The sequence below is a fragment of the Gordionus sp. m RMFG-2023 genome, chromosome 4 (assembly GCF_954871325.1).
Source record: "Gordionus sp. m RMFG-2023 chromosome 4, tfGorSpeb1-WG-v2, whole genome shotgun sequence".
Lineage (NCBI taxonomy): Eukaryota > Metazoa > Nematomorpha > Gordioida > Chordodea > Parachordodidae > Gordionus > Gordionus sp. m RMFG-2023.
The window spans coordinates 8,358,910-8,381,062 of NC_088778.1; the positions used below are offsets into that span (position 1 = coordinate 8,358,910).

A 22,153-nucleotide genomic window follows, 5' to 3' on the forward strand; every position below is an offset into this window, starting at 1 on the left:
ATCAAAGATTCATGACAAAGGTGTCTGATATTTTGTAGGAATTTTAGAAAAGAAGAATTAAAGATATTTTTTAAGTAATAAAAAATAATAATCTTTATCAAAATTTATTAATATATATATCATTCGGTAAAAGTTAAATTTGTATGTAACAATACAAAAATTTTAATAAATTCTAAAATGATTTTTTTTTTGCTTAAATTAAATTGATATGCTTATAAAAATTTAAAACAATATTACTAATCACAAAAAGTGAAGTTCCGCAGGAAAGAAGGTCAAACAAGATTTAGTTTGAACTTTAATTCAAAAAATTAGCACTTATTTATTAAAAATAATCACACACTTTCTTTCAAACTTGAAACTGATAACATGGTGCACCTTTTAAAAATAAATCGAGTTCCAGTTCCTCAAAATAATTGTCTACATTTTACAGATCTACTCACAATTTAAATGAACTAAGAATAGGAAAAAATTATTTTTCATTTTTTATTACATAAACATAATTTCAGTTGGACTCGGTAAGTAAAAAATGGCCTTTGCAGGATGCTATTAAATAAGTAAAACATTTTATATTTGAAGTTTTTATTCTATGGGTTGTGCAACTGTTAAAAATATATTGATTTTCAAGAATTAGAAGCTTAAAATCTAAATTGATAACATAGACATCTATTGCCAACGTTTTTAATAATTTATATTCAAATATTTATTAATTATGGAATACTATGCAGAAAGATAATATTGATCAACATCATATTGAATTCGAGCATAATGATGATAGTGTAAATAAATTATATGATCTAAACAAACCCTAAATAAAATTATGCCTACACGTTGGCATTTTATTTTATAGAATAGTGAGTGGCACTATTAGATCTTATAAATAAATAATTGAATATGATCTTAAATTGTCAAGATCAGATTAAGACTTAATGAAGAACTTTTGAATTTTCCTTGAACATTCATAAACACTGTTGAAATTTTATCCACTCAAAACGGATATGGCATAAATTTATCAGCAAAATATTTGGCGAGTATAAGAAATTGAATGTTTTGTAAGCATTCCTTAAACATAATATATTTTCTTAATTTATTTTATATATTTCTATTCCAATTTCCAAAATCCTCATTCAACAAACAGTGAATAAATATCAGAGTCCTGTAGGCCCAGCTAGACCCAGGTACATGGGCCTGGCCCAATTTTAATTTTTTAAATATATACAGTCCGGGCCGTATATTTTGAAGCCAAATATTTTTAAAAAAATTTCTAACCAGAGCAGTTAAACAAAATATGTTTACACAATTTAATTCTATTATACTTTCCTAATTTTTTATTCAACAAACATAGTGAATAAATAACAGAGTTCTGCAGACTCTGCCCGGGTATAAGGTACTGGCCTTTTTGTAATATTTTTAAATGGCCTGGTTAAGACCGAATATTTTAAATCGCCATTATTAGATATAAAAATCAAAAACAAATGTAAAATATTTTTAAAAAATCCTTCTCGGGCAGTACAATTAGTTCCTCGGCACTTTGATAAATATAAAGGAAAAAAGTGTTACAAATAGTGATAAATTAATAAAACATGAAACAACACTGGGGACTCAGAAATACATTAAAAGATATTAGCTACCATTTATAATCAGAACAACAATATAATTTGACTAGTTTATAAGATGAATACTATTCATTATTCACGCTTCATGTATTAGATAAAAAAGATTAATTTCTCCATGGGAAACAAGAGTATAGGATATCCTCTTGAACTTTTGTTTTAAATATTATAATTAGAATATAACTTAATTTATTTTCTATTATATAAATAGAAACTTAAAATTGACAAGATACAATATAATTAGTTTTTCCAATAAATTTATAAATTTTTTATTGCATTTGTTTCAAAAATTTTTACCTTTTGTTAGGAATTTTTAAATATAAAAAGTTTTAATTACTTTTTTTGTTGATTTTTTTTATTTTTACATAAGCTAAGCCTTTTTTATAATTAATTGTTTAAATTTTTTAATTTTAAAATAATAAACAAATAAAAATTTTGAAGAAAAATATAACATAAACTATTTTTAATGTAAAAATAAAAAAGTGTTCCAAATCATTTTTCGTCATTTCCTTAATATATTTGTTAATTGTGAATTATGATTAATTGATAAATTTATATTGATTTGTTATAGAAAGATATATAAACGGAAGATATTAACAAGGACATAATAAAATTATTCATTGTTTTCATGTTAGTTTATAATGTATATTTAATTTCTACGATGTTATTAAATAATGTTAAAATTTTATTAGTTATGAACTCATTTTATTATTAGATTTATATTTAAGTAGGAGATAAAATAGATAAAAAATATATTTTAATATATTATTTTTGTGTGCCGAGTTATTAAAGAATCAATTAATCTAATTTAACAAATTAGAAAATTTTTAAATTTGCGTCATGGCTTATAAAACTCAACAGAAAGTTCAAAAAGTTCTAGTACAGCCTATAGTAAATTTAATCTCTATATATAAATACTTATATTTTTTTAAGAATCTGATATTCCGTTATCTTCAAAATGTAATATAATAATTATTACATTTTAATCTAAATTTTTATAGAGATCTCGAATTCAAGTATGGATTTATGAAAATGTTAATTTAAGATTGGAAGGAGAAATCATCGTATGACTAACATATTTTTTAAAATCTAATATTTTGTTAAGGGATTTGATGAATATATGAACCTAGTTCTTGACAATGCTGAAGAATTTAATACTAAAAGTAATTCACGCAAATCTATAGGTAAATTTATTTGTATTGATAACTAAAATATTATATTTAAGGAAGAATCTTGTTGAAAGGCGACAACATAACCTTAATCCAAAATATTACTCCTACCTGATTTTTTAAATTTGCTTAATTCTTATATTTGTAAATAACTGTATATATACATAATTCACATAATAGGTTCATTAAAATTATATTGTTAATATCTTAATTATATTTGTTTATTTAATAAAGTAGTGATGAATATTATTAATCTTTACTATATTTATTTGAATTTCATATATAGTGATCATGTATGACAAAAAATAATAAAGAAAGTAGGAATCATATTTGTATTTATCTTTTAAAAAAAGAGAAAGATATTTCTTTAATTTCATAAATTAGCTATAAATATAATAAATAAATTATATCTAGTATTAATGAGATTTAGTTGATATAAAATTTTGCTAAAATATTATGCAAGTCTCAAGATTTTGTGAATAGGTGTCCATCATACCTTCCTGTTGGGTGCAATCTTTTAGCTTGCATAATTTTTGACTAAATTATTATTTGTCTTTCAAAAATTTTTACAACACTAAATATATCTTTATTATGTTATTTTGATATGAGGGTATCAGTCAGCTATTACTATGATTGTATTGGTTGAAGTATCAATGCTACTCTGACAAGGTTTGCAAGTTGATCAAATTCAGTCAAATGACATTTGACCTGATCAAATGCTCTAAAAAATCTGAAGAAAAAAAATTAATCTGCTTGAAAAAATGATATAAATACTTGGATGAAAATGTTACTTATTTATTGGGTACCCAATATCAAAGAGAACATCTCACTAGTAGTGAATTTAAATCTTGTATTGTGATATAATAAAAGAATTATTTTATAAATTTATGATAATCAAAATATTTTAGGTGATTAAAATTTCAAAAGTAAAAGTGGCATGTTTAATAGCAACTTATGTTGAAACATAAAATTCAATAAACAATCAGATTCTGGAAGCTGGTTAAATAAGCTTTGTCTATTAAGAGAAGTGGCATTTTACTAACAATTTCTAATTCTACTTAAAAGAAAAGAAGCTGATCAATTTATTAAACAGAAATCAATAGAAAATGATTATAAATCAGAACAAGATTGCATGAATAGCTAAACATTAGTTATTGAATGACAAAAAATTTAAAAAATAATAAAGTTAATATTGACTTTAAAAAACATTTATTAGAGGATATTTCAAAATTGGCATAGATATAATTTTGTTTAATAATATTAGATTCATTTTTAAAAAATTGTTCTCTTATAATCTGATAATATTCTATAATTTAAACTAGCAACTCAAATTGTGATCAGTAACCTAAATTAAAAACTAAAGGATGATTTGAATATTCACATAAAAATAATTATAATAAGAATATATTAGATTCCTTTTTTTTATAAAACAATTTGATAATAGAGGATGAGTAATTCAATTTCATATTAATTAAATAATTAACATTTAATTAGAAATAATAAGATTAGGGAAAATTTATAGGAATTTATTAATTTTTATAATTCATATATCAAAAAAAATGAGGGTAATATCTATTTATCTAAATAATAATTTTTAAGGTATGGCATAAAGTCGTAAAGATTGGCTCAAGCTGACTGGATGAGTTGGCATTAGTTGACTAAGTTTAATTTTGAGCTGAAATATATTTATTTATTATTTAACTCTAATGGATATTAAGACAAAAATTAATTGATTTTTATATAGCCAAAAAATTTCTTCCCATAAAAATGCTATTCAAAATTCAATAACCTGAATTATACGCCCTCCTTTAGCGAATAATTTTAGGTTATTCTTGTTCACAAGTGGATGGAAAGATCCTACAGTGCACTACAAATTAGAACAAGTAGACAAATGTACTTTAGTTGATATTTTAATAATCAAACTTTAAAAAAATTTAATCCTTTGCAAAAGATATTGTACAAATGAAATAAAATTTTTAAAAAGTCTTGTATATAAAAACATAAATTTATTATCAGGTATAACATTGTTATTTTATCCATATAAGGAGACTATCCTTATAAAAAAAATATTAATTTTTGATGGAATTTTTTGAGCCATTAAATAGTGATTTTATCATTTTACAAACCATGATATTATTTAGCAAAACATTTATTTATTTTTATAGATATAGAAAATTAAAATAAATTTTGCAGATCTACTAATTAAAAAATAATGATAAAATTTTCTGAAATTTTATTTAATTCTAAATTTATAATTAACTAATATATAGCCCATTAAGATAATAATTTTGTTCTTTTACAATAGATCTTACAATTTATTTAAAATCATCCAATTTTTATTCTTTTTACCCCCCCCCCCTTTCTTCCCATTCAGTAGAATCCAATCCATTATTACTAAGAGTGAATATTATTTTTTAAGTTAAAATATATTTAATTTAGTTTTTAGACCAATCAAAATTCTTTATTAAATTATTGGCTAATATTAAAAAATCCCAAGACCACAATAATTTTGAAAAAATTTCCCTAACTTGGTTAAAGACCATAATAATCTTGATAGTTCAGAACTAAAATAAAATTTTAAAAAATCATAATGCAATTAGAATCAGCGTGGTCCTTGGCTTTTTGATGAGGTCCAACCCAGGCTTTCAAAAAAAATTTAGGCTAATGTCTGGCCCATATTATATATTAAAAAATTTCCAAGCATCCATGACTAATTATTTAAAAAAAATCTCACAAGCCTACCCCAAATAATAATTTTGGAAAATTTTTCCCAAGCACTAAGATAGTTAAATTTCTAATTAATATATCATCAAAAGAAGGGGAAATCTTAGTCTTTGGGTAAACTCAGTGACCCCTACAACGGGGGGGGGGGTCCGAAGCAACTGCTTCAGTAAATTTGAGTGGGGGTACTTTTTTTTTAAATTTTTTAAAAAAAATTTTTAAATTCTAAAAAATTTTTTTTTTACATCCATCATGATCATGTGATTTCTGGTTTATAAATGTAATAATAAGACCCCCCCCCCCACCACTTAATATTTAATTTAATATATTGACGGAAATTCTGATCGATGTTTAGTAAATTTTATTTAATATCTCGCAATCAAGCATTCTGCGGGAACAGGCAACAATATGGCAATATGATAAGCCTTATTAAACTTATTGCAGATTCTGAGCCTGTTCTGTATATACAAGATAATGAAGAAAGAAGAAGTGAGAAAAAAATTAAGGGATTAAAATCTAAATTATATTCAAATCTGTTATCATATAATAACAAATATTCTTATTGAAACCATGAAAAATATGGTTATAAAAAAAATTCAAAAGGAGATTGAATTCAACAGGTGCTATTCAATTATAGTTGATGGCACATATGATGTATCGAAATCAGAAGCAATAGCTTTGATAGTGAGATATGTTGAAAATAGCGAGACACCTAAGCCCGTTGAAAGGCTGATAGACATTTATTGTACGGGAAATACAACGGGCCTCGATATTAAAAAGAATATAATATCCAAGCTTGGCTCCATGAATCTACCCCTCGAATTCCTAGTGGGGCAAAGCTATGATGGCGCCTCAAACATGAGTGGAAGAATTAATGGAGTGCAGGCTTTGATTAGAGCGGAGGCGCCAAAGGCAGCTTTTATTTGGTGCTATTGTCATCAATTAAATTAAATAGTTGTTCAATTATGCCAATCAGTAAAAGAGCTGCGAAATGTCTTGGGAATATTAGACGAAATTTATGTACATTTTAATGGTGTTAAAAGATATGAAGTGCTCAAATCATGTCAGTGATTTACTAACAAAATCACATAGATTTTTACGCATCAAGAATACCACTCGGTAATATTATCTTAATTGTTTCGATATATAATGTTTATTTTATATTTATAGAAGCTGGCTAACATCATATAAGGCGATTGTAAATTTTTTCCTACTTTATGATGCTTTGAGGGCAGCTTTGGCAAATTTAAAGGATTCTGAAGATCCTGCCACTTCCACTATGGCTTGTGCTATAGTCTATAGAATATAAAAATTTTATTTTATTTTATCACTATGTGTTTTGGATAAAATATTGTTGATAACAAGCTTAGCTTGTACAAAATTGCAAACCATTTCGAAGGATATAGGGTTTGCAATAAATCAAATTCAATTGGCAAAAGATTGCCTGAGTAATATGAGAAGTATAATTTAAATTATTATCTTTTATTATTTTATAATCCCAAAATAGATAATAACACTGAATTTTAGGATGTCTTTTCAAAGGCCCAAGATTTTATGAAGAAGAGAAATTTACCTTTTAATTTTGAAAGTTCAAGACTTCAAACATTACAATCCAAAAAGGAGAGGTATATATACTTTCATCATTAAATATAATATTTTATTATAGCTTTAAAATCAGTGTGTTTTATGCTGCACTTGATTTAATTATTATGCAGTTTAGTGAAAGATTTAACGATGAATCGATAAAATTTTTGAGTCAAACATCATTTTTTACCCCAAAGGGAATGGCGGAAAAGGCAATTGTTAAAGATGATATCAAGGATATCTGTGAATTTTATCAATTAAATACAAGTCAAGTTTTTGAGGTAATGTTGATGTTTAGAAATGTTTATAATAAAAAGGGGGACGTAATTATTACTCGTGACCTAGAGGTTAAAGAAGATTTGTCAGATTCTGAGAATTGTAAAATTATTTAATTAAAATATTTTTACTAATACATTATTTAGCTTCTTCTGATGATGATAATAATTCTGAGATGAATGATTCAGACTGGAGAAACTATTCATTTATTTTACCATATCGTCTGCTTATAAATTTTTCTGCTTTCTCAAATTTAACAATTTTATTTAAATATTTATTAACTATTCCTACTACATCATGTACTGCCGAAAGGGTCATGAGTAAAATTAAACTAATTAAAACAAGACTTCTTAGTATCATGAAAGATCCATTTCTTAATAATTTAACCATTTTATCAATGGAAAATAATTTATTTAAACAATTAAATATTGATGAAATTATAAATTCTTTTGCTTTCTCTTCCCCTAATTTATCTTAAATTATTAATTTAAAAATAATATTTTTAAAGCATATATTTTTTACATTATATTTATATTATAATAAATATTGATGCAATAAAAATTATTTTTGAAATTTATTGGTGTCAAAAAATAATTTACAATGGGGGGTGGGGGTACTTTAGGGGGGTATTCTGCTTCTATCCCTCAAAAAGTGTAGGGGTCACTGGGTTAACTCCTAGTGTGCATACAAAATAACATGTAAATTCGTAATATGGGAAACTGGGAAATCTCAGGCAAACCACTTATTAGAGAATCATGACAAAATCAGGTCTGTCCTAAGAATTATTTTATTACGTAAATAAAAAAAATATGGAAATTATTTATAAGCTTATATTGAAGATATAAAATCAATAAAAATTGTGATGGCCAAACAATTTATACAAAAATATTTAATGGGATTGGCATATCTTTTTGTAAAATTTAACTTGCCGTTTAAAAAAAAATGTAGCGGGCTGGGGTGGGAAACTTGCAACAAAATTCTTAAATAAGCCAAACTAGCTGGACATTGACATATTTGATACAACTAAAATAAATAATATTTTGGTATACATTATGCTATTTGAGGACAATTAGGTCATTATAAAAAACCGCGATTTTTACTGAATGACAATCTAAACCATGAAAATAATCTGAGAAAAACCACTTTCCTCTTCTACTTCGCTCAATATCTCTTCATTTTGCTTCCACTCATACCATATTTCAATGAAAGTCTTATCTATCGAAATATGAGCCCTTCGACAAATAAGAGCTTGATATAATTTTTTTTTATAAAGATTTCTACATTTTATTTAGAAACCGTAAGATAAGATGGCATAGATTTGATAAACAAAATATTTTTTTAAAAAACATCAGTTTTAAAAGTCCCGAAAAAATTATTTAGACGTAAATAGTGTTTTAATCTTCCAAATTCTATATTTATGATAGTATCGAATCTTCCAGTTATTTGAAATTTAACTCCATCCAATTTATATCTAAATAGTTTAGAATAATTATACCATTACAAGAGAAAACTAAGTATTTTCCAACATAAAGAAACTTTTAATTCAGTTCAAACCAGGATAGTGAAAATTTTTATTGTTCTTGGCAGTAGATAATAAGATCATGAACAGATAATACCATTATATTATTCTTACAACCATATACATAATCTTAGAATTTCGAATTTAAAAATATTCAAATCAACAAACTAAACTGGTTAAAATTTTTAATATTTTTTTCGAGGAGTTAATAGTAGTAGAATGTTGATTCAATATAAATTTGAGGCAACACATGCCGTTTATCGAGCCGCTCAATTTAAAATAAGATTTTAGGACTCCAACTCTAGAAAAAAAATCCAGAAATGCTCCTTCTATCTCCCTTCCCCCTTACCACAAAAAATGGATGCAAAATGCTTCTTATATATCCCCTCGCTTATGTAAACACTGGCTAGAACTATTTTTTTCAATCTCGAAAAAAAATATCCAAGACATTGTTTTTGATCTGAGTTAGTAATGTTAATTGGTTGGTTGTGTAAAACCCAGACCCTAGGTTTGGGTCTAAAATACACTAGTTTATAATAACATATTTTTTTTACAATGATCCTAAAAATATTATCAATATTAATAGGCAATTTATTACACATATATTTAATAACTTAAAATTAAAATGGAAGGAATTATGGCGCCCATTTTATCAGTCCATGTATATCATAAATTGGGGCGATAAGATTCTAGGGTTGGAGTGGGAAATTTGAGCAAAATATTTTTATGGGCAAATATGTAGACACATTGTGTAATTATTATAAATGATCTCTATTATATGAATACTTTCACATCATTTCCATCTCAAATAATATACATTTAATATAAACGATACTCATATAATAATATCCATCTTATAGAATTACATGTTTATATTTGATATTTTTTATAAACTGTAAAAAGCAAATGTATAAAATAAATTTTACATAAACAATTGGCACAAAGATGCATAATTACATAAATCCAATAATGCATCCATCCCTCATTTTAAAACTTTTCTCGCTTTTATGAGTTGCCTATATTTATCTTTAATATTGATATTAGTTCTATGTGGGAAGTAGGTGTGTAGATTGTCCCAAGCTTTACCATATTTATCTACTAATTTAATCAATTTCACTTCTTCACTTTGGGTCCATATACCGCCATTACCTCTTTTACTATATTTTCGTAGAGTAGGAGAAGGCGTTTTAGATTCTTTGTACGTTCTGTTTAAAAGTAAGAAATTATATCAATTTTGTTGTAAAAGAGCTTACTTAAAAATTCGGAAAAGATTACACTAAAATTATTGACATTTCTTAAAAATGAGGATAAAAGGCGGGAGGTGGGGAGGGGTGGGGGGTTAAATATCTCCAATAATTGGAAAGTATTTTTTTTTAATATCAAAGTTTTGATTCCTTTAGCATTTAAATGGACGGAATAATGCATCTGGAATCGATAATGTAAATTTTTTTAAAAAATTTTATGTATTTAATTAAATTTGTAAAAAGATCTCGATTATTTATGGAGCCTGAATAGTAATGTTATTCAGGGATCCGAATCGTGATGGATATAGGATATTAAGATAAAAATCATGGTTTTGGAGTTCTTAAATCCGGTTCGAACTAAATCTTATTACTAAACCTTATTCATAAAGCAACAAAGTTTATTTTATTGTTGCAAATATAAATTATACCAAATTAATAAATTATAAGGAATAAATAAGTATTTTATTAATTATAAATAGTGCTATAAGGTAATATCGGTGAAAATAACGCCGTTACTTTTTTGGGAAAAGGAACGCCATTACTTGTTTTTAAATAAGTAACGATAACGTAAAACATTATTTTAAATATTTTTTCTTAAAAATATTTTAGCAACGTTTTAAATTCAGATCAATTATAAAATTTCTTCATTTTTATTTTATTTATCATATTCATGTTGTTGAATTTTATACAGTCAAGATTGTTAATCTAATTAAATTATCAAGTACGGTAATTTTTATTTTCTAATATTATAATTTATTTTATAAAAAATAGTACTTATTTCTTCAGATGAAGATAATTTAACTCTGCCCTTGCCTTAGCATGAAATTTTTTTTACACCAATAAAAAAAGTTAAGGGCGATAGGTCTACATTTGTAAAGGGAAATTATGTCCTAATTCAAATATTTCAACCTTGAAAAAAGATTTTGAGAAAAATAAACAAAAATTGATTTAATTTCTTTAAATAACGCGCATAACAGAATTAACGCATAAGAAGATACGTGTGATGATGATCTAATAAACTATTTTTTAAAAATAACGATCATTCTTTTCTTTAAATCTTCTTCAACATGTTAATCCCAAAACGGTATTAAACGAGTCCTATCCTTTCATATGGCTCGGCTTTGGCTCATGTCCGAACATGTACTTGCGGATTTGAGAAATTTTAATTAATCGTGGCCTGTCTATCGTTGGCCCATAACTTCAAGATCGAGAAATAAATTCCCCCAGTTAACATCTTTATTTATTAAATATAATACAACTATCCCATCCTCTGGGCCAGTTAACGTTTGTTTAGCACAGCGAAAGCACTATTTAGCAGAGTTGTTAAAAGATACTTTTTAAATGGATCTAGATACAGATACATAGTCTCAAAAGTTATCTAGATACAGATACAGCGTCTAAAAAGTTATCAAGATACAGATACAATTTTAAAATGTATCTGTATAACAGATACATTTTTTATTATGCTCTTATAGGTTTGCATAAACCTAAATTAATATTATATTGTGAAAATTCATGAAATGAGCTAAAAAATTTATTGACGCGATATAACATTAATCAGAATATAACTAAAATAATGATTTTATAGGGTAAATTATTTAAAAAAAACAATTAAAATAAAATAACAATATGTTTTTTTATTTTTGCACAACCCTCAAAAAATAAATGACAATCAAATATATAATATATAACAAAACAGATTTAAAAAATACATTAAAAATTGGATATTTTTATTTTCGTTTTTTCTTTATATATATATTCTCCTTTTTCTAAATTCCTTTAAAATATATTTCAATATAAATTATATTTTTATAAATTTACCTTAATTCATTGGTTGTCCTCGATAACCAATCTCCAAAAATTGATGCATTTTATTATAATAATTTGAAAAATCAAAAGGAATAGTAAATTCATTAAGAATTGATGTTACATTATTAATTATTACCGTTTCGAGTATTTGGTCGGGGATTGATCGACCTATATTTGTTTTTTAACACTCCAAAAAAATTTCTATCGGGTTTAGTTGCGGCGAATAGGGTGGCGAATATTCTATTCGCGCTCTAAAACAATCAATGAGGTGGCTTTTATGGATGGATGCATTGTCCATAACAATAATTGCATCACTCGGTAGAATATTAATTAGTGCATTCATATAATCTCTAAATAAATTATTTGTTGAATTTGAATTAGATAAAACAGGATCAGGATTTAATGTAAATGAATTTGTATTACTAGATAAAATTTGTCGTATATTAAACATTTGAAAATAATATTAAACTCTATTTTATAAAAAAAATTAAGTTATATAAAAATTGTAAATGCAAAAAAATTACCGTATGTATTTTATAAAAAAAATTAAATTATATAAAAATTGTAAATTCAAAAAAATTACCGTATGTATTTTTTAAATCTGTTTTGTTATATATTATATATTTGATTGTCATTTATTTTTTGAGGGTTGTGCAAAAATAAAAAAACATATTGTTATTTTATTTTAATTGTTTGTTTTTTTTAAAATAATTTACTCTATAATATAATATATGAAAATATATGATTAAATAATTATAAATTATTATTAGATTTCAGTAATAAAATATTTTCAAAATTTTGATCATTTAGGCATCCTCGTTTATCTGTAAAGACATTTTTAGCAACACTAAATAGTCTATCCACAGGGGCGCTTGAAGGAATTGTAGTGTTATATTTAATAAATAACAATTTTATATCATGGTATTCTTTATAAATGCTAAAATCTTTACATTCATTTTTGAAAAAATTATTTAAAATTTGTTGATTATCAAAATTTAAATCATTATTAGAAATTATATCTGCTGTAGGGTACTGAAAAAAATCTGAAATTAAATTATTTGTTTTTTTTGGCAGGTTATTTGGCAGTCAGTTGATGACTTTGATAATTCACCAGCTAATCTTTGTATCAATTGTTTTCTTTTATTAAGATTTTCTTCCATTTGCAACCATGTCCAATCAAGTTTAAAAAAAGTGTGGAGCATGGTTGCTAAAATATTATCATCTTCAAATAAGGTCACAATAAACCTAGAATTATTAAATATTTTTAATTTATTATCCGCAATCCCTTTAAGTAAGGCATCTAAGAGTGGTAAACAGAATCTCAGGTTCATTTCTTTAAAATTCTTTAATTTGATAATAAGTTGTGAAATAGTTGCACAGTAATAAGCTGTGTACATATACTTATCTCCCTGCAAAATATCAAGGGAATTAGCTATTGGCTTCATTAGCTAATTTAAAATAATGCTATATATATAAATATTATTTATTACTTACTAAACAATATTCATGAATAAAATCACATTCAATAGGTAAAAACCTAGGTATTTATTCCATCACATATCTTGTCCACTTTGTCAGATTTAGCTTTTATAATTTCTGACATTAATTGTAAGGCATTATAGGTGGAGTTCCATCTAGTTACATTAGGACATAAAATAACGACCAATATATTCCTTAATAATCTCAGATGAAATAGGAGACTTATTTTGCCTATTCCATATATTTTGGCATTTATGTAGTGTTGTGCTATATATCTAATGAAGAAAATATTACTTATTTAATTAAAATTAGTTTTACTCTCTGATATTGTTTACACTGCATGGCTCTATTGGCATCCACAGTGGCTATAAGATTCAATGTGTGACTGGCACAAAATTGGTGATGAGGTAAACTAAATGATTCTGATAATTCAGAATCCTGTGCAGTATTATAAAGATTTGATATAGAAATTGGCACAACTGCTTCATCTTCCAGATCATCAATTGATTCACTTGTATTATTTTCAATTGGCTTGAAAACTCTTTAATAAATTAAGTAATCAATCATATATTATGTTTATATTTATTTATAATAAAATAAACCTAAAACATTTTATGAAATTTTTGGCATTATCTGTAATGGTCTTTAATTTTATTTTGAATGCAATAATCAGCTATATCTAGTAAATTTTTTGCTATTTTATCATATGTATGACTACCAGTCATTCTTTTACAAGCCAACGCTATATTTTTTCTTTCCAAACTTATTGGATTTATATAGTGAGCGGTTACTCCTATGTAAGAACTAAAAATTAAAATTTCTTAAAATTGCTGAAATAATTTATTCTTAATTAATTATTATACAAATTTAAATGTTAGCTATACCGGCGATAGGCACTCCAACAATCTGCTGTTGTGCATATTAATGATGGTTCTATAAGACTTTTAATTATTTCTTTCTTTTCATTTTCCCATCTTTGGGAAATTCTACCAACAACTGTCTGTTGGCAAATTATATTTTTGTGTGGAGCCAAAGTATTGATCATTTTTTTAAAAGAAGGATTTTCAACAATTGAAAATGGCTGCATGCCATCTATAATAAAAGCAATAATTAAATCATCTAAAGTGCCTTGAGTTAAAGTCAAAGGTCTTTTAGCAAAAATATTATTGGAGGATGAGCCTTGTCCAATATTTTCTTTGGTAGTTTTATTTTCCTTCCCCTTTTTTATTTTTGTTAACAAGGTTGGATGTTTTCTCTTAAAATTTAAATTAGAATTTTAAATATATAATATCTATATCCTTATGTGCTTCAAGATATGGAAAGTTGAAGTCATACTGACGGATATTTTTGTATTTTTAGGTAGACACGGCAAACATTTTACCATCAGAGAATTGTTTTCTTTGTTTTGAGATATTATTTTAAAATATGCTCTATAAATTGGCCATGGTAAAGCAATAGAACTTGTTGTTGCTTCCTCTTCTTCATCGATATAGATCTAAATAAATATATAAACTTAAAAATTTAGTTATAAAATAAAATTTACCATTTACAAATTGTAATATTAAAATTTGCATGGTTTATTGATAAACTCATATTTAAATTAATGAATATTTATATATATTTTTTATATATAAGTTTTAATATTTTATGTATATATAATTCTTTATTATAGTATTAATAAATATTAATATATATATATTTATTTATTTCATAAGCTCATATGAAATAAAATAAATTTTACAGTCAAATATTTTTATTTATAATAAAAAAAGGGGTATATAAAATGTATCTTAAAAAGTATCTAAAAACAGATACAGATACCTCTAAATAAATATTTAGATACAGATATTTTTCTAAAAATCTATCTAGATACAGATACTACATTTTTATATCTAGATACTTATCTTTATAATATGTTATTTTTGTATAATTTTATTTTTATTATCTGTGAGAAAAATAAATAAATAAAAGCATGATTAATTAATAAAAAAAATTGTTAGATTTTTTAAATGTGACTGTATATCTAATATATTCATAGAAAATGATGTTTGTGTACTGGTATAGAACCTGTATCGATATCCAAATTATCGTTGTTAATAAGTGTGATGTAAATTCAACAAATTATTTTGGCAGTTTAAGCAATGGACAAAATTACTTTGGTTTAGTGATCTGCTCCGGAAAGCCCGGCCTGGCCCAAATTTTTTTTTAAAAATTTATTTCTTGCAGGAATTTAAAATAAATTCATCTATTTGACAAATGTAATGAAATCCCATATAAAAATTTAAGCTCGACCCGGCCCAGCCCTAAATCTTTTAAAAAATATTAGGCCCGACCCAGCCCGAATTTGCATACTTTAGGTAATTAAATAAAATGGACAGTTTAATAAATCATTTATATATTATACATTTTTTATAAATTATTAAATTTAATATCGGTAGATAGGTTATTATATTTATTTTTGGAGTAAATTAAAAAAAAAATCGTGCGGTAAAAATTATTTTTTATTAATATATAATTTTTCCTACGTTCATTATTAGATAATAACTGAATGTTTTTCATGATTTATAATATTATAAGATGCACTAAAATGATGAGGAATATCAGAGATAAACATCCCTATTGAGGTACACCTGTAGGAATTAGATTCCTGACTTGGCATATTAATTTTCCAAAACCAGCCTATTTGACACCATAACGTTACCTAGAGGGTATATTAAAAATAGTATAATATCATTTGAAAAGTTACTCTTTTAATAAAAATTAGATATTTGTATAAGATACTGGGCGTCAAATATGCATTTTTTTAAATTATTTTTTTTAGTGCTTCAAATATTTTATATATACTGCCCAAAACATTAACTTTTTTGCTAACAAAAATACTTGTCAATTTTGATTAATTTACCAAAAAAAAATTGTATATGGTGAATTCATGACAAATTAAAAAAAAATAACATGATTTTCAACCTGATTCCCTCAGATTTTTCTAAAATTTTTACAAGATTTTGTATATATTATAACTAAGACAACTCCGAACAGTGATTGAGATAAGGGCCTCTTAATGTCGAAAAATGGGACACCTTAAGCAAAATGCTCTCTCTTTTTAAATATATTTGGATAATTAAGCTAGAAGCATCATTTAAATTTCTTTATATACCCTAATAGTAAAACTTTAAAGTTTATACAATGTTAATCATTTTAAAAAAATTTAAATATCAAAACCCGAAAATGGTGAGAAAATCAAATCGGCATTTTTTTTCTCTCAAATTTTTTTGATGTACAGATATAGGATTAATAAATAAATAAACAGATTTTCAAGTTGAGCCGAGCTAAAGTTTAGGAGATATAGCATTTTAATCATTAGTCTATTGCAAATATTCTAAATAAATAGGAGATACCGACATTTATCGTTTCCCAAAAATATAGGATCGGGGCGATACCTGTAATAAACAGATCCGATCTTTTTACTTTCTTTTTTTTTTATTTCATGTAACTTTATTTTACATTAATAATATTTTCTAAATAATTTTATTTTTAAGCAATGCAAATGCAAATGCACAACACCCCTTAAATTTATTAATTTTTAAAAATAGATTTATAGTATTTTAAAAGTTTTTTTTTACAAGAATAGAAGGGCCCCAAAGTTTTATTTATTTTAAATCTTTTTAAATAATAACGTCAATTTTATTATTTGTACTTTAAATAAAAGAATTTTTTAGAATGGTATCTGAATTATGGAAATATTTTACAAAAGACAAAGATAATTTTCCAAAATGCGTTGCTGAATCCTAATTTCACGAGGAGGAATAATGAAAAATTCATTTAATATTACCAATATCCGTAAACTTTTTTTAATTATTATAGAAATAAAAAAATTAAATAAAATACATAATTCGATTTTTTTAAAAAAAAAATTAATTTCTTAATTACATTTGGTTCAAGGGGGGGAGTGAAAAATCGATATAAATATCGGATCGGTATCGGTTCGGTTTTGACCAATATCGGAAAATCTAGCATCGGATCGGTAAAAAATATTTGGATCGGCACAGCCCTAGAATAATTATTTGATATTGATAAATAATCGTAATATAAGTCAAAAGCTATAAAATATTTTATATTTAATATTTAAAAGAATAGTTACTTATGATCTAGAAAAAAATAATTAAGGGGGGGAGGACTTTGGTTAATTAATTTGATTAAATAAATTCTCCTCATAAAAATAACTAAAAAAAAATACAAATCAAATTTTAATTATAAATTATTTAAGCCAGCATTTAATTTTTAAATATTGCAAATTCAATCATTTTTACTATATGAAAATGGTTAAACTTTAATTTAATTTACCCTAAGTGGCATAAAAGCATGAAACTGTTAATTTCGGGAATGGGCTTGACCGAACAAGATATTTTTTCATATCATTTACATGTGCGTAATTAATTTCAGTGATATATGCTTTATTATTTGATTCTCATATGGATGCTGATAGAAGTTCTTTCTGATAACTTTTTGAAATGTTTGCCATGGGCTATTACGAAAAAATATCATTCCGCAGCTTCAAGTTCACAATGGATTAGATTATGAATAAAAAATTCGGGCTATATGGGCCTGAAAATATAAAAACCAGGCCTGAACGAAGGAATTTTTAAAAAATCCGACCAGGCTTAAGATTTTCATATATAAAATGGCATAACTCCCAAACCTGAGTTTGGCTCAACTTAAAAATTTTGCACATTTATTATTTAATTCGTAATCCATATATAAAAAAAATTTGAGAGAAAAAAAAAATACCGATTTGATTTTATAACTATTTAGGTTTATGACAAATTTTTTTTAACAATATTTAACATTATATAACTTAATAAAAGGCTTACCATTATGCTATAAAAAACTATTTAAATGAAGCTTTATCTCAATTATATCTAAAGATATATGAAATTTAAGTGAGCATTTTGCCCATTTTCCGACCTGTAGAGGCCCGTATCTCACTCACTATTTGGAGGCTAAAATTTAATTTTTTTCTTAGTTATAATAATGCAAACTCTAGTAAAAATTATAGAAAAATTTGAGGGGGTAATGTTCTCATGTTGATTTGTCATGAAATTCACCATACATTTATCATCCAAATTTTGGCCATTATATATTATGAAATTAACATCTGTACACTGTTTTAAATAATAAGAAATGATGAAAAATGTGGCTCTAAATTTTTTTGCGAAAATGACTTGTTTGGAAAGGGTCTGAGAGGTAAAATTATATAATTATAAAACAATGCCGATGAAAGTAGCCGTTCCTTTTCCCCCAAGGTAATGAGTAAAGCTAACGTGTTCCTTTTTTGAAGTAATATCAACAGCACTATATATAACTTGAAATAAATGGGTTTTTTTTCAACAGGTGATAAATGATTATACTTAGCATTAAGGAAGGTAGAAGTGAGGTCATCCACTGGACCATGATTATTGGCATTTAGTTGTGCTTTTAATTATTTTTTTTAGAAAAAAACGATGAACAGAGGAACAAAAAGTAATATACATGATAAAGATTCAAATTCTTCACTTTGCGTAATTAATGTGTCATTTGATTTGTGTTTTTCACCCATGCTTGTTTGGCCCTTAGTTTGTTGTGGTGGGGTCATAAGAGCGTCATCATCTTCGATCATAGATTTACCCGCAACCTTGCTACTTAAAAATTTTGCATTAATTGGTATCATATTTTGGTGCTTAAAATAAGTATTTAAAAAATAAGAATTTAATGTTGCTAAATTTTAAAAATCACTAACTCAAGTTTATCAGCAAAAAAATGTTATGTAAACCTGATAAGATATCTATTTGAAAAATCTAACAGGTAATATTATTGATAAAATCCTAATTTAGTTATTTTTAAAAATTGGCTAAAACCACTTGGTAACACTAATAAAGACTTTTAAATTAAATGCATATTAGTGCAAAAAAATCTAAAACAAATTATTTTAATTAATATACAAATAATTTTATTCGAATCAAATAAAATTAGTAAATTAAACAAATTGACTAAGGAATAGACAATGTAGGTGGTGATAAAAAAATATCGAATATTTTGATAAGCATTTATGTCAAAATAAGAAAATAATCCTTTTCTGGAAATGGCTAGGCTAAATTTAAAAACCTTAGATTTAGTCTGAAATTTAAAAAAAATGCCAAAATTTTTTTTAAATGTAAATACTACTAATATTGTCAATTTCCCTCTAAACCTATTTATAATAACATGGCAAAAATTATTTAAAATAATTTTTAAATAGAACTACTGAGCAATAAAATGTCCAAAATTTTAGGCCAAGCTAAAAACTAATTATGAGACTCCTTTTTGGGTAAAAGTTGGGTTATTTTTTTGGTTTAATTTGTCTAAAATTAATTATGGCCTACTGTCTTGATTAAATCCCTATATTTATCTTTCTAGTTAACATTTATTCAGTGAGGAAAATAGATATATATAGTTTGTCCCATATTTTTGATCTAGTTTGGCTAATTTTATTCTTCAGTTCTAGTCCATTTACCACCATGACCTCTGTTGGTATAGTAGGACAAGAGGATTTAGATAATTGTCTTGCAAAATTTAATTAGCATTATTTAAAGAATATATTTTAATTTATAACAATTATTTTTACATGGTAAAAAATTAAACTTTTTTAAAATTAATTCAAATATTTATAAGGTATGTAAATTGACTAAATAAAATAACCTTTAAGGAATAAAATATACACTAAATATTGTATAAATATATCATATAAAATATTAAAGCACGCTTCTTACAATTCTTGAATAAAATAGTTTTTATTTATAATAAATTAAGAGAAAAATATTAAATTTAAAAATAGAGCAAGGAGTTTTTACTATAATCCTATTATCTTAGGCATGGAATACCAATAGGAATGATGATCATATAACAATATAATCAAAGCAAGCAATCCACATTTTTGGGGATTCAATATAACGGTTTTTGTTCAAAATTTGGTTTGAAAATCTCGTTTCAAATTAGCAAAAATACATGGGGATTTTAATTTTTATTCAGACATCTGTCACTTATATGACTAGTTAACAGATGTCGCCATATTATATGCTAATTTTAATTAAATATATTGGAAACAGCCCATTTTCTGATTGTTTTGAAATTTCATTGTTATTTCAGTATTGTGATAATTATATGAAACAGATTAAAGTTTAAGTTAATCACGCTTCATTCCATATAATGTTTTATTAGCTTTAGCAGATTATTAAAAATACACATTTAATTTTTTGTTAAATTTAAACTTATAAAATTTAAAACAATATCTTATTTTTTTCGTTAAAATTTGTAATCTGACTGATTTATTTTTATAAAATAAGTTTTGATTTAAGATAATATCCCATCCACCCTCGAACTATTAGGTTTCCTGATGGTATATTTCTCATTCTTAATTCGATTCCAAATCTCCTCATATACAGCAATTCTTAGTATATTGTAAGTTTAAATATATTAACAGTCTCCCGATTTTTTATCGCTTTGTGTTACATAGCAAAAATACTAATAAAATTCTATCACTCCTATATAATAATATATAATTTTTTTGTTGATTTAATAAATTATTTTTGATGAAAATAGTAATTTTAATCATAATTTATTTTATTATTTCTAAAATTCATTCCATTTTTATTTTACATATTAAAACATGCAAAATTATGTACTTCTATTTTTTCTTATTTAATGCAATTTATATATAGTATATATATAACAACTCGAAAATATATAAAAATATTCATTCGATATTCTAAAGTTATATAATTGTTATTATAATTTAATTATTATTATGATATTTCACAAATACCAAAATATAACTTAAAAACAATTTAGGCGGTACGATATTATTTTTTATTATCTTATATCCAGAGTTGTACAAAAGATCTTCTTTGAAGATTTTTGAGCGAGATCTAGCTCAAAAATTTGAGCAAGATCTTTGAAGATCGTAAAATTTGAAGATCTTTTATTTATAAAAAAATTTGAGCAACGATCTTCATGATATTTATTTTTTGACCCCTTTATTAAAAGCCCAGATGTTTTTCAATTTTCATCAAGGCAGGAGGAGAGGTATAAAACATAAAAGAAATATTATATTAATAAAATTGAAAAACATCTGGGCTTTTAATAAAGGGGTAAAAAAATAAATATCATGAAGATCTTTGAAGATCGTTACACAAAATTTTTTAAAAATAAAAGATCTTCAAATTTTACGATCTTCAAAGATCTTTTTATTTTGAGCAAATGTACAACTCTGCTTATACCATCTAACACGTTGGTTTAGACCTGCCCAAAGTTAGCCCACGTGAATTTTATGAAGGCCCACCCTTCGGATTTTAATAAACCATGTACCCAGTTGTAATTTAACAAAATAAATGGAACTTACCCTTTCAGCGAGATTTAGTTATGTGTATTATAAAAGGAGATATAAATTTACGAGATACGTGATGAAAGAGTTTTTGCCCTCTGGTTGTGGATGCAACAGAGCTATGCTAGGTTTTCCTCAAAATCCATCAAACTGGATATTTAATTTAGGGGTAGAAAAATGAAGATCCTTTAACATGTTTGTGGGCAATCCGTAGGAACTTGTACTCAAAACCGAACTGTAGTTTAAATGTCTATAGGCTAATAACAGCTTATACCCGAGAACTACTAAATAATTTAATTACCTTAAGGGTGGATGGTGGCTATTTTAAACTTAAAATCTTCAGTGTAAGT

At 25.0% G+C, this 22,153-nt stretch overlaps 2 protein-coding genes across 4 annotated transcripts; one reads left to right on the plus strand and one right to left on the minus strand.

Moving 5' to 3' along the window:
* The first annotated feature begins 2,406 nt into the window (after positions 1–2,406).
* Positions 2,407–3,032, plus strand: LOC135928289 (probable small nuclear ribonucleoprotein E). Its single transcript, XM_065464708.1, has 5 exons — positions 2,407–2,501; positions 2,544–2,570; positions 2,612–2,674; positions 2,716–2,794; positions 2,836–3,032. The coding sequence occupies exons 1-5, from the start codon at positions 2,451–2,453 to the stop codon at positions 2,892–2,894; spliced, it is 279 nt and encodes a 92-aa protein (XP_065320780.1). The 5' UTR covers positions 2,407–2,450; the 3' UTR covers positions 2,895–3,032.
* A 6,691-nt stretch (positions 3,033–9,723) lies between these two features.
* Positions 9,724–20,447, minus strand: LOC135927748 (myb-like protein D). Of its 3 annotated transcripts, none has more exons than XM_065463908.1 (4): positions 20,275–20,447; positions 18,938–19,083; positions 18,817–18,880; positions 9,724–10,084 (listed from the first exon to the last, which is right to left on the minus strand). In XM_065463908.1, the coding sequence occupies exons 1-4, from the start codon at positions 20,295–20,297 to the stop codon at positions 9,862–9,864; spliced, it is 456 nt and encodes a 151-aa protein (XP_065319980.1). In that variant the 5' UTR covers positions 20,298–20,447; the 3' UTR covers positions 9,724–9,861. The 3 variants fall into 3 exon arrangements, with proteins under 3 accessions (XP_065319980.1, XP_065319979.1, XP_065319981.1); XM_065463907.1 differs by having other exon boundaries at positions 9,735–10,084; positions 18,938–19,124; XM_065463909.1 differs by having other exon boundaries at positions 9,742–10,084; positions 18,962–19,124.
* Between the last annotated feature and the right edge of the window lie 1,706 nt (positions 20,448–22,153).

Bases quoted from the DNA above. Each gene is read 5' to 3' on its own strand.
- LOC135927748 (XM_065463907.1), bottom strand. From the start codon at position 19,115: ATGATACCAATTAATGCAAAATTTTTAAGTAGCAAGGTTGCGGGTAAA. The intron at 18,881-18,937 runs GTATATTACTTT...AATAATTAAAAG, and splicing joins AGAATTTGAATCTTTATCAT to CACAACTAAATGCCAATAAT. The intron at 10,085-18,816 runs GTATAATCATTT...ACTTTTAAACAG, and splicing joins TCTACCTTCCTTAATGCTAA to AACGTACAAAGAATCTAAAA.
- LOC135928289 (XM_065464708.1), top strand. From the start codon at position 2,451: ATGGCTTATAAAACTCAACAGAAAGTTCAAAAAGTTCTAGTACAGCCT. The intron at 2,502-2,543 runs GTAAATTTAATC...TATTTTTTTAAG, and splicing joins AAGTTCTAGTACAGCCTATA to AATCTGATATTCCGTTATCT. The intron at 2,675-2,715 runs GTATGACTAACA...TATTTTGTTAAG, and splicing joins GATTGGAAGGAGAAATCATC to GGATTTGATGAATATATGAA.